The following is a 17,071-nucleotide window of genomic DNA, read 5'->3' on the forward strand; positions in this document are numbered from 1 at the left end:
TCTGTAAATGGAAGTAGACTGGTGCTGAAACTATCGTGAAATGACCATGAAAACTTCCAAAGCTGATGGAATGTAACAGGAGAACCCTGCAGAAAACTGTCCACCCAGAACACAGATCAACATTGTTGTAGCACATTTTCCTAATTGTTTTTCAGTGAGATAATTGGAAAATATGTCAGCACGAGTACAGTGCAGTGCATGGGATGCTGCACAGTATATATAACCACAGTTGTACAGATGTCCACAAGCCACTAACTGCCTTTATTGGACCACAGATCAATGGAATGATATGCTTTGGAGTGACATGTCACGGTACTACCATGATCTACCAGTCTGATGGCTGTACATAGGTGTGGCACATGCCCAGAGAAAGCTGCCTGGCAGCATTATGGTCTGGGCACTTTTTTTTTTTTTTTTATGGTTTAGTCAGGGACGATTGGTTGTTTCGGCAAAACTACAAATGCTGAGATGAAAGTGTTGTCTAGATGTCCCGGAAAATAATGCATTACCTACACTGGCAGCACACCAGGGAAGGTCCATACCTGTATCAGCAGGACAACGTTGTCATGGACTAGTTTGAGGATATGTGTTTGTTGAAAAGTTGGACTGACCAGGCCAACTCACTGAACTCGATCTTTTAGAGAACCACATAGATGAATTGGCTTGTTGGGTGCATGTGAGGAGAGAGACTGCCCAAAAACTGAGCAGAACTGGTGGTTGCTTTGAAAGGTGAATAGCAGAAAATATCCGAGGACATTTGAGAAAAAAAAAAAAAAAAAAACTGATGGAAAGAGTTCTGCAGAGACTAAAGACTATCATAAAGGTTTCAGCACGTTATTATTTTTGCTGTAAATAAAGCATTTGTATATTAATGGTATGTATTTTAGGTATGATATCATCTGAAGGCCATTTCGTATCCACAATGTTGGGACCAAAACTCTAACGAAACAGTCATGTTTTGTGTTGGGTTATGTGGATTTGTTTTATGACTATCCGTTCCAGGCTTACATCAATGGAATCCGGCGTGTTTGCCGTGCGCTGCGACCCGTGGAAATTCGGAAAGGGGGATCCTGGTGGTTGAGGGGCCCAGCTTCAATACACCACTTTGGCCCCTGCTTCGACAAGACGGGTGGTCCTGGAAGGCCCGGCTAGGATCAATTGGCTAGTAGGCTCGCCTGCGAGGGTCAACCGTGTCAATGCCACGCCCCTACCCTTATGGTCCGAGGGACATGATTCAGGCTGGCGGCGGTGCGGGTATAGTGTCTGGGTAGTCCTGGCGTCCCACTCCCGAGCGCATTTATTGCATGCCGGGTAGTGGGCGTCCCTTTGGGCTCCGTGGTGGGTGGGGAGCCCGAGCACTGAACAATTAAAAAAACTCCATGAATCCTGATAAACTCACTTCTTCAGGGGCCCCAACCCGGTCCCTATCTGAAAACATAGACAACGATCCAGATAGCATTATTGCTAAAAAAAGGCAGCGAACTGAAGTACCATCAGGGCCTGTTCCAAGGTTCCTAATCATACACTCCACCGGAGAAAAACCAATTGGTAAAATGTCGCCCTTTTTTATTCAAAAAGGGTTAGATGGGTTAGCAGGTTCACCCAAATCAGTTAAAAGGCTTCGTTCTGGAGACCTTTTAATTGAAACTAAAAATGACAGGCAATCAGAACATCTACTCCGAACAACATCAATCGGAGGAATCCCTATAACAGTGACACCACACAGAACACTCAATTCATCGAGAGGTGTCATCTCGGAGTGGGACCTTCTCGACGTAACCGAGGAGGAAATCTGCTCCGAATTAAAACCACAGGGAGTCATTGCCGTCAAGAGAATCACTGCGCGAAGGGATGGAAAAATTGTTAAAACCAGGAGCGTTATCCTGACTTTTAACACTCCTAAACCTCCTGACGAGATTAAAGCTGGATACATCAACTGTTCAGTACGTCCATACGTTCCGAACCCTTTAAGGTGTTTTAAATGCCAGAAGTATGGACATTCTCAAATGGCCTGCCATGGAGTCCTTGCATGTGCTCGATGCGGTGCAAAGGACCACGAAACAACGGCATGTTCAGCCGCAAAACCCACCTGTATTAACTGTGAAGGCGAACACCCGGCAAACTCACGAGCATGCCAGAGGTGGAAAGAAGAAAAAGAACTTCAGCGGCTGAAGGCAGAGCTAAATATATCATACCAGGAGGCAAGGAAATCGGTCAAACCCCTGAATATCAACAAACCTACCTACGCCCAGAAGGTAGCAGGGAGATGTTCCATCGGAACTCAGACGGACATGACCATTCCTCCAAAGGAGTCTTTCACTCCCATCGCGCGGTATCTCTTAAGCTCTCAAAAACCTGCACAAAAGGACCAATCAGCTGCCACTCCTATATCGGTATCTCCTAATGCTCCACAAGTAACAAAGGTAATTATGAAAGAAAAGAATAAGAAAGGGGAAGTCCCCCCTAGTACCCAAGAAAAGATGGATGTCGAGCAGAAGGAGGTACCGGAAGATTCAGTCTTGGAACTCTTTGCGGAGGAGGAAATGGACACGGGACAGCGTCCATTCTTCCCCAAAAAAGATAAATCCAGGACTGATAAAAGTAAGCCCTCAGCACCTCGGAAGCCGCCTGATGGACCCACCAAGCCAAAATAATGGCTAAATTCCTACAATGGAATTGTCGTGGATTCCGGCGAAATATAGATGACATCAAGGCCCTCCTGCAAAAGCACGAGCCAGTTTGCTTTTGCTTGCAGGAGACATATCTAAAGGCAAATGACGATCCCACGATGCATAACACCTCAATTTTTCGTAAGGATAGAATTGCGGATGGTCCTGCTCATGGAGGAGTGGCTATCCTTGTGGGAAACCAGACCCCAGTGCAGCCCTTGCTAATTAGAACTAGCATAGAAGCTGTTGCAATTCGCCTTACAGTGGGATTTTTATTAATCGTCTGCTCTGTCTATTTGCCACCTGGGACTGACATCTCCCAGGAAGACCTTGATGATCTTGTAACGCAGTTGCCTCCCCCTTTCTTACTTCTCGGGGATTTTAATGGACATAACACCCTGTGGGGTAGTGCTAACATCAACGGAAGGGGACGAGTCATAGAGCGTATGCTCAATGACAATGACCTTTCCCTTCTAAATACTGGAACAAACACCTTCTTCCACATGCCTACCCGTACTTTTTCTGCCATTGATCTCTCTATCTGCTCCCCTTCTCTGCTCCCTTCACTCACTTGGGAAGTGGAGGAGAATCCATACGGAAGTGATCACTTCCCTGTGATAACCTTGTTACACAGTGGGAGACCATGTCTTCCCTTCAGGTTACCACGGTGGAAGTTTGATTAGGCTGACTGGACTGCCTTCCAACATCAGGCAAATTTTGATCTTAGCACAGTCAGTCAAGAGCCTATCAATGATGCAGTTAAGTACATCACAGAAGATATTGTCTAAGCAGCTGCGAATACAAAAACATCTTCCCGGTTTCCTCCATTTCCCAAACCTTGGTGGAATTCACAATGCACAGCAGCAAAAAAGGCTCAAAACAAAGCGTGGGGGATATTCCGCCGATATCCTACCACGACCAACCTTATAGCCTTTAAACGTGCACGAGCCAAAGCACGATATATCCGTCGTCAGAGTCAAAAGGAATCGTGGATCCGTTTTACATCATCTATTACCCAGTCTACCAACTCTAAGGTAGTCTGGGATAAAATCCGGAAAATGAAGGGAAAATATACATCCCACCCTTCTTCAATCCTAGATTATAATGGATGCGCTATTGCAGATCCAACTGCAATAGCCAATGCTCTTGGGGAAACATTCTCTAACATCTCCGCAACATCCTCGTACTCCCCAGAGTTCCTGGTCCTGAAATATAAAATCGAAAAACAGGCACTTAACTTTAAATCTAAGAGCATTGATCCCTACAACGGGGATTTCACTATTCAAGAACTGGAAAGAGCCCTCGCTCTTTCCAAAGCAAGTGCCGTTGGACCAGATGGCATCCATTATGAAATGATTAAAAATCTTTCACCAAAATCTATGGATTGTCTGCTCCTTCTGTATAACAGAATCTTTATTGAAGGGCAGTTTCCGGACTCCTGGCGAAAGGCAATCGTTCTTGCCTTCCCTAAGCCAGGAAAGGATCCAAAAGTCACCACCAATTATCGTCCTATTGCTCTGACCAGCTGTCTGTGCAAAATCCTGGAGAGAATGGTTAATTCTCGTTTAATATGGTATCTCGAATCAAACGACCTTCTCTCCAACATCCAGTGCGGCTTCCGAAGGAACCGATCCACTTTGGACCATCTTATTAGATTGGAAGCATCCATTCGGGATGCTTTCCTAAAACGCGAACACTTGGTGTCGGTGTTCTTTGACATGGAGAAAACGTATGACACAACTTGGAGATTTGGCATCTTAAAAGATCTGCATAGTCTTGGCCTTAGGGGGCAACTCCCCATATTTATTAAAAACTTTTTAGCCAATCGATCTTTCCAAGTTCGTGTGGGATCCTCACTCTCTCGTCCCTTCAGCCAAGAGGTGGGAGTACCACAAGGATCAGTATTAAGTGTCACGGTTTTTGCCATCAAAGTCAATTCCATCACAGAACAACTTCCTCCAACTGTAAACTGTGCCTCTATGTTGATGACTTTAGCATATTTTGTCAGTCATGCAACATGAGGGTTATTGAAAGACAACTGCAGAAAGCCATTGATCGCCTTAATTCCTGGGCACTTGCTAATGGCTTCAGGTTCTCACCGAAGAAGACCGTTTACGTACACTTTTGTCGCAAGCGTAATCTTCATCCTGAACCTGAATTAAGGCTCGGACAAAATGTTATTCCGGTAGTGTCAGACACAAAATTCTTGGGACTTGTGTTTGATAAAAAGTTGACTTTTCTCGAACATATTCGTCAGCTTCGTACAAAATGCACGAGGGGACTCAATATCCTCCGCTCTCTCTCCTCAACGCTTTGGGGAGCAGATCGATGCACCCTACTACGGCTTTACCGTGCACTTGTACGACCCAAATTAGACTACGGGTCCCAGGTATACTCTTCAGCTAGAGATAGTGTCCTCCGATGGCTGGACCCTGTCCACCATCAGGCTATCCGTATCGCTACTGGAGCTTTTCGAACATCTCCTGTCCAGAGCTTATACGTCGAAGCAAACGAACCATCGTTATCCCTTCGACGTAAGCGGTTGTCTTTAAACTATGCTTTAAAGTTGAAATCCCTGCCAGACAATCCTACGTGGGCATCCGTTTTTGAGCCACGTTGGGAAAACTTGTACAATACCCGTCAGACTGCCAACCGACCTTTTGGTATTCGTGTCCAAGAGCTAATCAGAGAGTTTAACATCATGGTAGACAAGGTGGCACATACACCAAAAGAAACTCCTCCACCCTGGCATCCTCATCCCCCACCGTGCGACTTTTCCCTTAAGAAATGGGTAAAGTCTGAGACCTCATCATCTGTCTACCAGCAGCTCTACTCTGCACACCAAACTGAGTACTCAGACTTCCTGCCCGTTTACACAGATGGCTCGAAGTCTGAATCGTGCGTAGGATCTGCTGTTGTGTTTCCGGACACTATAATATCTCAGCAGATTCCTCCCGAATCCAGCATATACAAAGGGTACTAGGAAAGTTTTGCAATATGACGCAACAATGAATCACAGGAAGCTGCTTGTTGCTGCATGTTGAGACATGTTCATACGTGCATAGTAGCCGCCGCCGCGCCAAGTCGATGGGCTCAGTTATTCATTAGTAGTGAGAGTGTAAAGTGCTTGCGATGGCATCGTGGTCACGAAATGAGATGAGGACAGTTTTTGCGGTATAATTTCGTCCGTGGTTTAACCATAGACCAGTGCTTAGAAGAAATGACTCTTGCACTAGATGATGATTGTCCACATCGTACAACGATATTCAGGTGGTATAGAGAATTCCAAAGGGGAAATTTCACTCTGGAGGATTCTGAGAGGCCGGGAAGGCCACGAACGTCAGTTACGGAGGAAAACGTTACTGCTGTGAGGAAAATGCTTGACGAAAACAGGCGAGTGACCTACCAACAGATAGAGGATACTTTGGGCCTAAATGCACCAGCAATTCGTTCGATTCTGCAAGATCATTTGCACGTGAAGAAACTTTGTTCTCTCTGGGTGCCGCATCAACTGACTGAAGAGCAGATGACACGACGTGTGACTTGGTGCCGGGAGATGTTTAAAAAGTTTGATAAGGGACAATCTCGGTATGTGAACAACATCGTGACAGGTGATGAGACTTGGCTGTACTATTAATATCTGCCGACCAAGGCTCAAAACAAAGTTTGGGTCTTTGATGATGACGACACACCCGTAATTGTAAGAAAATCCCGATCTGTAAAGAAGAAAATGATAGCTGTATTTTTCAAATCGAGTGGAATTGTGGAACGTGTCGTTTTGGACACGCAGAAGACAGTCACAGCTAAGTGGTATACTGAACAATGCCTGCCTAAAGTCATTGGATCTATGAAGAACCTGCGGCCAAAGTCAAGAATGGACACCTGGTACCTCCATCACGAAAATGCTCCAGCTCACCGCGCCAAAGCCTGCACCGAATATTTGACCACGACAGGACTGAAACTTCTCGAGCACCTTCCCTACAGTCCAGACCTTGCTCCTTGCGACTTTGCACCGTTCCCGCATGTGAAAATGAAGCTAAAAGGGAGGCGGTTTTCCAGTGATGAGGACCTTCTATGGGCTTGGGACAACGAGTGTGCTTTACTCCCTAGTGAAACTTGGCAGAACTGGTTTAAAGATTGGTTTCGGAGGATGGAGAGGTGTATTGAATGTAGAGGAAATTACTTTGAAAAAATTAAATAAACAAAGCTGTATTGCAAAACTTTCCTAGTACCCTTTGTACACTGCAGAGCTGTATGCTATAGAGCTAGCCTTGGATCACATTCGAACTTGTCAATTCCAAAGGTCAATAATATATTCCGATTCTTTGAGTGTATTACAGGCTTTATTATCTACGAGACATAATTCTCATCCAGTTCTTTGTCGGGTTCAGCAGAAGAGACATTCTCTTCATGAATGCAAGTTTGATATCCGCTTCTGCTGGATTCCTAGCCACATTGGGATAAAGGGAAATGATTTGGCTGACGCTGCAGCCAAATCAGCAACACCCACTCATAATCGTTGCCTGTCAGTCCCCTATACAGACTACAGGCAAATAATATGCGAAAAGATATATTCCCAGTGGCAAGAACTATATTCTAGTCTGCGCAGGAATCGGAGCGCGGAAGTTGTTCTTGCTCGATTCCGCATAGGTCACAGTCATCTGACACATTCTTTTCTGCTGAGGGCGGATGACCCTCCTATGTGCGAGTCTTGCGACACCGTTTTAACTCTAAAGCATATTTTAATAGATTGCGTTCATTTTACCCATGTTCGCAATATACATTTTACCGCTTTTACTCATCCGACTGAGCCTTATACACTCAGTCGGATTTTATCAGACAACGACCACGTGTCGGCAGTTTTTAAATTTTTAAAAGCTATTAATATATACCCACATATATAAATAACAATTTGACGAGGTAACCTTTTTAAAGGTTGCCAGAATTTATCTTTATTGTTATTTTAATTGTTTCTTGGCGCAGTATAACCTTAGTTGTTTTTGCGCCAATAAACCCAAAATCAAATCAAATCAAATTTATGACTATCCACATACCAACCAGAGAGCAGCAATTACTTGGAAAGGCACCCCCCTACTTTGCCACAAGCAGTCAGGTAATCTATTGTAGCTCTTACTGGTCACCCAAGTCCACCTGAGGATTTGGAAGGAGGGTGGCCAAAAACAACACTAAAACAAAACAAAAGTATCCTGCACTGGCAGCTAATGCCCTTCAAAATCTCACCCTTTAGCACAGGTTTAGCCACGCACAGAGACATGCATGCATTCCTTCTCTTGGGGTGGAAAAGTGAGGGAGGAGGTGGGGAAGGGATAGTGTACTGTGTGAAAAGATCATTCAGGAACCTAAGTTCAGCCATTGTTATAAGTTAGTGTTTCTGGAGTAAAGGTTGCCTTTATAAAAATCTGAAGTTTGATCAAAGACATCCTTGGATTTTGAGTATTTTTGAACTTTCTCTCAAATCAGTGTGGGCAGTTAAGGTCTGATTAATGTCCATGTATGGGTAACAGTCAAAGAATAATGTTGGCCTAGTCACCAAGCTATGCCCAGTTAGTAGTAATGTGAGGTGAATGCATGGAATAAACCATTTCCAGATAGTCTTGCTGGCTAAAGTAACATTTAGGATGAAAATCCTGGTGACAGATAGGTTGGTGAAAGTATACCATCTCCATTTTCAATATATTTTGCAAGTAAGTTCAGCACCTAGATTTTTTTTTTTTTTATCTAGATCAGTGGTGGCATTAAATGCTGCATCCTGGTCTCATTGGATGTGCCATCTTAATCTGAAGCAGAGACCATGATGGATGAGATAGAAATCAAGGGGTAAGCAGACTGTCTGGACATGGAGGGTGTGGAATGCCGTGTTGGAAGTTCTTGTGATGTCATGAAGCATCATACATTGCAGTATGCCAAGCCTCTTCTGGATAATCAGCTGATCAGCCCCTCCAAAAACCAAGCACCAAGACTGCATGTTGGAAGAATTATAAACAGTTTTGTATAACCATTTGAGAGTTATAAGTTTAGTCTCTGGCCTTGTCAAGTAACTCTGATTGGTATAGCTGTAAATTCCTTGACTTTTTTTTTATGTGGATAATATGACTACTGAAGTCTGGTTTGTCATCTAGAGTTATTCCAAAATGGCTGTTGCTCATCGGAAGGATATATTAATCCTTAGTGGTAGTCTTCTGTGGTGAAGTTTACCTTTGAAAATCTTAGTTTTAGTGGTGGAGACAGTGAGTTTTTTTTCTGTTAACATTTCTTTCTGTGCACATTGCACTCCTTATATTCAAATTTTGCATTGTTTATATCTGAATGACATCATGTCTCTGATGTCAAAACAATGTCACATGTAGTCACGACATGCACCTTATGCATGTATACTTACCCTAACCAATGTATTTACTTGTTACATGATGACCCTCAGTAGTCCTTGAAATCCCTGCACATAGTCTCAGTATCTGCTAAGCTAGCAGTTTCCAATTGCTATCTGCAATACAACATTATCAACTTTTGCCCCTGGCAAACATACCCTGGTGCTCTTCCACCTATCTTTTATTCACAAAAAATTTCCCATTTATCTGAGAGTAGAGTCACCTACAATAAGCTCCTACTACTACTTTGAATTCCCACTGGAATGAATGTTAAATAATGCTAAAATCTGTTAAATGCAGATATTTGCCAAAATTACAGTGCCTCTTAAAGCTGCTGCCCATGCAAACTATTCCTTGAAAAATTCCAGAATCTTACAAACACATTTTCTGACACATTTAAGCAGAAATTTTCAGCTCTGACTGCTTTTCTCAGTATCACTTTCATTTTTGTTAAGTAAAGCCTATGTGTAACATTGTGCATGACAATATCATCTTTTGTATCTTAAATAAAGACAATTGTCAATTGTTCTAAAATATCACTAACATTTTGCCCATTATAGACATGTCACGGTCCTATTATAGCTATGCTTATTGCATAAATTATCTGTAAATAGCATATTTGTTTAAATAAAAATTGACCCCAGAAATTTTTTGATCTCTCTCTCTCTCTCTCTCTCTCTCTCTCTCTCTGTGTGAGAGTCAGATTTCTTATGCATTATATGAATTTTCATTTTCTGAATTCATTGTACTGTTTTGTTTACTATTTCAAGAATTTTGTGGTATTTGTATCGTTTATATAACTGAGAGAAAAGAGGAAGAGAATTTTTGAAGTTAAATATAAGAAAGGAACCTGGGTTGGATGGATGGATCTGTCCAATTATATTAAGGGGGCAGCAAAGGAAGTTAACAATCCTTAGCCATAATAATGAGAGCATCCTTGGATTTGAGGGAGGTTCTTGTGGAACGGAGATGTGTGAATATATCCCCAATTCACAAGTGGAATCAAAGGGTGATATGAATAATTACACACCTCTTAGTTTAACTTCTGTTCCAGGGAAATTAATGGAAACACCAGTTAAAGAAATATGTAGGATCATCTAGACAGGTAGACAAGGCTGCAATTATACTTCAGACACAGCATAGATTGTTAAGGTGAAATCTTATCTGACCAATGTGATTGTATACTACGTGGTTCACAAAGGAGCTGGATGCAAAGAATAATTTTGATATCATACACTTGGATTTTGGGAAAGATACTGTTGCATATAAAATACTGCTGTACAAATTGGAGCAGTGTGACATTAAGGGCAAGTTGCTGCTATGGATAAAGGGATGGTTGAGTGGGGACAAGACTGAGAGTGGTAATCAATGGACACTGCTCTTTATGGACTAATATTATCAGTGATATTCATGAGGTATCACTCTTGAATATGAGTGATACCTCACTCATATTCATGATTTATCAGTGATATTCAATGAGGATATATCAGGCTTAATGCTGAAGTTTTCAGATGTTACAATGATTTGCAGGGTGGTTAATGGTAGTAATGACGGTATCTACTGCAACAGGATATTGAAGAATTAGGCAGATGGGCTGAGAAATGGCAATTGAAGTTTAATATTGACAAATGCAAAGTACTGCATATGGGTAGCAGTAACCCAACTAACTGTGTGGTTACACTCAGGGTAGTGGAAAATATAAAGATAATTTTTCAGTCAGATATGAATTTCTCTGAGCAGTGTAGACAGGCTGCCAGGACAGCTCATGGAGTTTTGCCAATGATATACAGGAATTTTTCTGGCAGGAATAAGAAAGTGGTTATTCCATTGTATAAGGCAATGGTCAGGCCACATCTTGAGTACTGCATACAGGTCTGGGGCCTCATTTTAGGAAGGATGTAGATCTGCTGGAACCAGTACAGAGAATGGGAAACAAGATTGGTGAATGAACAAAAGGGTGCACTTACCGAGGAAGGCTTCAGTTCTGCAAATAGCAGTGGCTGGAGACAAGGTTCCTTCAATCCTTCACAGAACATCTAATTATCTGAAGTTTCCTGCATTACATAAAAATCTTGTCAAATGAGCTTCTCAGCACTCAATAAATGCAGAGAAAATAAGCACTAGCCATAAAAGCATATTAACAAAACTATATTTACATTCTCCATGCTTGCATGGAGACTGTAAATATGCCCTCAACAGCACAGCACTTACTGTTTTTTTTTTCTTGTTTTTTTTTTTGATACCGATTATCTCAAAAAGCATGATAATATCGCAAAGAAGATACAATTACTGACTGTGGAAATATAAAATAGAGATAATCATTCATAAATATATTGCTATATGTATTACAAAAGATTCTCTTTGTTCTAGGTGTAAGGTGATATTATAATTTTTTTACTGCAAATTTGACCATTATGACACAAATTATATCTATATCATTGAGGCTTTATTTAAAATAGTTCTTTTATACAATCATTCTAAAAAGAAAAAAAAAAAAAAAAAACTAAGAACTTTGGTTTCTATTGAAGTGTCAGAAACCTAGTTTCTTAATTATTTCTGATGATACAGAATATTTATAAAAGTAAATTATTGTAAAACTTTCATACTGTTAGAGGTTTTAAATTATATTCCTGTTCTCTTTTTCCTTTTTTTCTTTTTTTTTTTCTATTAAAGCAATGAAATGTTTAATTTACTGTAGATCGCATCTCTTCACTCTTACCTCAAGAACACCGCCAACAAATGCTCAATGTTCTTCCTACACACAACTTTGAAATCTTATATCGTTTGAATTGCGATAGCTTATGTGCAGATTTTCAAGAGAATTTAGAATTTCGATTTTCACTTGGTGTAATCAACCTTGTTCATCGTTTTCTTGGTTTTAATGGAGCGAAAATGACATTAGGAGGAACCTCTGACTCTGTAAGTTATGATATTTGACAATGTTATTGACAATTTAATTTTATAGTAATATCTTAAATTATTATATTATGCTGTTATTGTTTCATAAGTGAGTGCTAACTTAGACCACTGCAACTATTTATTAAGGTTACACATGCATGATTCGCTGAGCAATTTGTGTCCTCCTGTCTACTTTCTGCTTCTGATTTTGGCTCTTGCTATATAAGATTACTTTCTTGCATCATTTGCCACTGCTAATGCCAATGATCTACACTATGGTAGATGTCCTTCTGATGTGGCAGAAGGACATCTGTTATTTAGTCTTTCTAGATTTTTGTGTATGCGGGTTACAGATATAATTTTAAAAAAGTGACTGAAGTGATCACTTACATTCAAACTTGGTGACAGCTATAGGGTGTCAAATGTTATCTCTAAATTAAGTTTACAAATATTTATATATAAAAATTTCACATATATAATAATATATCATTGATATTTCTTTATATATATCCAAGCCTATATTATGCGGAAAAAAAAAAAAAAAAAACACAATGCAAATAAGGCAAAATGGCCAAGGAAAATATATTTTTTAATCATTTCTCTTAAAATAGTCCCTAAGTAATCTTGATACACTTGCTTCAGCATTCATAGATATGGAAAGATTTGGAAAACTTCTGCCGTGATAATATTTAGTTCTGCTGTAAATTCTTCTGAATGTCAAACACTCTCAAATCAGTGCCCTTTCAATCTCAGTTCATTACTTGAAACCCCCCACCCCGTAATAAGGTTGTTTAGGAAATCTGGTTCATTATCAGATGTTTAAACCAAATCTTTGCAAACATCCAATCATCGTAGTTTTTCCTTATCACACAAAACAGTGTGGAACAAGCTTGATGAATTTTTTTTATATTTCCAAGTATATGGCAATTGCTACATTTGGACAGTTTTCTGCGCATCAGTGTTATACTGGGCTGGGCTTTAATACTCCAAATTATCTAAAATGCTTTATACATTGCCTAAGTTACAGAAATGGTTTGGATGTTACTAAACCTTAATTAAAGATGTCCCATAAAATGCCAATGAACTTATGCGATTGCCTAGTGGTTTAGTAATAGGGCAATGATCTCTATGCCCTAAGTTCTGCCCAATGTTGTGATAAGGCAAACTTGCAGCTTGGATAATGTGTTGTGATTAAATCACTCCAAGACCTTCTTATATATTATAGTCAAGACTTGGAATGCCGCAAATTATGGTTCCTTTACTAAAAATCTTGCATTCAGGATAACACGTAGCAAGAGAATAGGTAAAAGGCAAGAGGCAAGGATACTTAAACAAAACACAATTTAATCATTACTACTTTCACAAAGATACATATAATATATGGGACAGAATGTCTTCTTTCTCACACTAACATAGATAGAAATGATACTATACAGGGTGTTTCAGTTAAACGTTTCAGAACTTCTAAGAGGGGTAGGGTACATCCTGACAACTCGAAATCATATAGCAATGTGGGGTCGGAAATGCTTTCCTGAAGCGGTGTTGTACACAGAAGCACCATAAAGAAAAGAGACCGTAAGTGAGAAATCGTTTTAATAATACATGAAAAGAAGCAAAAGGTACATGGATTAAAGTAAGTGTTCGAAGTTTCTTCCACGGGCTACAATGCACGCCTCACATCTCCAACGCATGGACATCCGAACATTCTGGAATACTCCAGGCGAATTTCGAATTTCTTCAGCAGCTACTGCGATTCTTGCAACCAGCTCCTCAGCATTGTCAACAGGGGTGTCATAAACTAGCGATTTCATATGACCCCAGAAATAAAAATCAAGACATGATACGTCGGGTGACCGAGCAGGCCAACGCACGGGACCACCACGTCCGATCCACTGTTGACCAAATGTGACATCCAGGTAGTTACGAACATCTCCGCTATAATGGGCAGGGGCTCCATCATGTTGGAACCACATTGTCTGTTGCGTCGATGCAGAAATCTGTTCATCTCTCAAAAGTTGTCACCCGACCTATCATGTGTTGATTTTTATTTCTGGGATCATATGAAATCGCTAGTTTATGACACCCCTGTTGACAATGCTGAGGAGCTGGTTGCAAGAATCGCAGTAGCTGCCGAAGAAATTCGCCTGGAGTATTCCAGAATGTTCGGGTGTCCATGCGTCGGAGATGTGAGGCGTGCATTGTAGCCCGTGGAAGAAACTTCGAACACTTATTTTAATCCATGTACCTTTTGCTTCTTTTCATGTATTATTAAAACGATTTCTCACTTACGGTCTCTTTTCTTTATGGTGCTTCTGTGTACAACACCGCTTCAGGAAAGCATTTCCGACCCCACATTGCTATATGATTTTGAGTTGTCAGGATGTACCCTACCCCCTCTTAGAAGTTCTGAAACGTTTAACTGAAACACCCTGTATATGTCTTAAGCTAGTGGTACAGGTTTGATGATATGTTTGTGATCTTCGTGTGGTCCTCCTTTGGAATTCTTCTCATACTCTAGATTATAATCCTCATCTTCAATTTTTCGGACTTCATAAACTCTAGTAAAATCTGGAACTAGCCAAACCTGGTAATGTAAACATGGTTGGCTGTCGACTATGTGGCAGTTTGAACCACTATCTCCTGCAATACAATTTGTAATCCCTGGCCAGCTTAGTTAGAGCTTTGAATTTGTAATCTGCACGATAAGGTAGACCTCACGCACAATATGCGTTCTGTGGGCATGCAACCTGACATGAGATGCAGTTCTGTGGGGAAGGTGTAGTACATTCACTTTGTCTGCCAGTGGCATTGCACTTGTTTGAAGGTTATCTGTAGTTGGAAAAGAGTCTGTTGGGTGTTAGTGACAAACCATAGGCACTGCTTGTATTCTAAATTTAACAAAGTCACACAGGCTTTAGTGGGGATTTTACATGGGCAGGATAAGTCTGCTTGTCATTCTTTTATTTTGGCATGTAAAATCTGATGATTGGTACAAGTTGAACCCACTGAAACCATAAGTGCTGACAGTTATAGGAGAATCTGTAGAGGAGCGATCCATAAGAGTGGTTTCAGTTCCATGTGAGCATTAGCATTAGTATTTTGTTCGTTATTAGCATTAGTATATGTTCCTCTAAGTATTCCTGTACTCTCCCTGTAGTTCTGACAGCTGTCCCTGTGGAAAGACTTGCACGGCTTGGAACATTTTCCAAGTGGCACTGAGTAATATGAAAAGGCCTCTGACTGTTTGCCTTACAGATTTAAGGATAAACTTAGAATATCAGATGATCATGGCTTCAAAAATACCAAGGATTACATATATAATATAAGTCACAATGGGGGGGGGGGGGAAGGCAGTGTCTGTTGTTTATCAATTCCCAACAAAAGATGCAGCTCATTCTCTTGCATTCGTCTCTTCCTGTCAAGTGTATCATTCCTTGTAACACCTTCCCTTTTTGTGATATAAAAAGGAACTTCAATGGTGCTGGAGTTAGCACAAACTCATGAGGCCTCTGTAGCCGAGTGGGCAGGAGCGGGAGTGCAGTAGCACACGCTCTTTGAGTAGACTGGGGTTCAAGCCCCTGACTGCTGAATACGGTCGATCTGCCAACCCGCACTGGACCAGCGTGGCAGATTATGGTCCGTTTCCCTCAACATGAATTGTTGAGGAGGCTTCCATCCTGCAGTGGGTTGATAATGGCTGCACTTTACTTTTTTTTAAGATAAATAAAGAACCATTACAGGCGGTTCTTTATAAATAAAGAACCGCCTGTAATGGTTCTTTATTTATCATGTAAGTTCTTTCATTACCAAATTTTCTTACTATCTATGTATCCTTCTCTAATGTAGTGAAAACTGCATCTGTAAACATTATTTCCAACCATTGCTCTTCAAAATGAGCTTGCTCATCAGACAAATGTATCACATATCTAGTCTGGTGCAAACTTTCCTTTGACACCATCAGAGGGAATGATGCTACCAAACACATTTTGTAAGAAATGATTGGTGGATTCTTGACAGTCTGGGATCCATACGCTGCGAGCCAATATGTCCCGGCTGCTTGTCTCCGACATATGCACAAAGCCTGTTGATTTCAATCAGATTCATAACAATATTAGAGGCTTCCTTACAACGATCTTTACTACACTCACAATCCTCTCCATCCCTCCTACACTGGCATATGACCGAAGTGCCATTTTCTTTTAAGGACTGTTTCAGTATAAAATGCTCTGTTGGGATCAAGGTGCCATTTGTAAGAAGAATTCTGGATACCCACCATTTGAGGCAATTTCCACAGTTTACTGTGTAACAACTATTATGCAGAATTGACTTATGCAAAGCCATAGAGCCAGGCTTGCTCATTACACCAACATAAGCACCATGCTTCACCTGACAAAGTTCAATATCAGCTTGGCTAGATATTAAATGTATCCCGAGTGTCAAAATCTTCAGCAAACCTTTCAGGCTGAACTCCATGCTTTATCTAGTGCATATAAAAGTGGTTTTATCTGCACTAGAAACAAGCATGCTATAAACAAGAAATGAAGAAATGTGAATTGAATGATGTTGATGAAGCACCATTTTAATGAAATTTAGACATAGAGGAATGCTCCATTTTAAAGGTACAGGCAGAAAAATTTGCATACTGGTTAGATCATGAGAATTAAACATAAATGAACAGATGTCTTGATTGGTTTAAAAATAAGAATAATATTGTTTATGTGATAGTCAGTGGAGACCCTGTATCAACAGATTCTGTGGCAAATGAATGGGTGAAAAATGTTGCTTAGAATGCAAGATTACAGGGAAGAAGACATCTATGAGGGCTGTTCCGAAAAGGCGCCTCTGTAGCCAGGTGGGTAGGAGCAGCAGTGCGTAGCACATGCTTCTTGATTAGACCGGGGTTCGAGCGTGTGAGCCACCAAATACGGAGGATGCAGAAAGGTCAGGGAATGACCACCGCATACCCCCGGAGCAATATGGCTTTAGTTGCTAATTCTCCTAAAAACCAAATAATAACAACAGCTGTTCCAAAAATATGCAGACTGAGATCATTTCTCTGAGTCTGAGTCACTTGGGAAGTTGGTATTAGTCTCCTTTTTCATTCTTCACATTCTAGAC

General features: G+C 40.9%; 1 protein-coding gene across 2 annotated transcripts in view; it reads left to right on the forward strand.

Moving 5' to 3' along the window:
- Marf (Mitochondrial assembly regulatory factor) overlaps positions 1-17,071 on the forward strand; it is a 495,171-nt gene that overhangs the window by 419,018 nt on the left and 59,082 nt on the right. For both annotated transcript variants that reach the window (XM_090376530.1, XM_090376532.1), the window contains exon 13: positions 11,754-11,974. In XM_090376530.1, coding sequence (XP_090232656.1) covers positions 11,754-11,974 — 221 coding nt within the window. The remainder of the gene's footprint in view (positions 1-11,753; positions 11,975-17,071) is intronic.

The sequence above is a fragment of the Mastigoproctus giganteus genome, chromosome 6 (assembly GCF_048544385.1).
Source record: "Mastigoproctus giganteus isolate SK-2022 chromosome 6, ASM4854438v1, whole genome shotgun sequence".
Lineage (NCBI taxonomy): Eukaryota > Metazoa > Arthropoda > Arachnida > Uropygi > Thelyphonidae > Mastigoproctus > Mastigoproctus giganteus.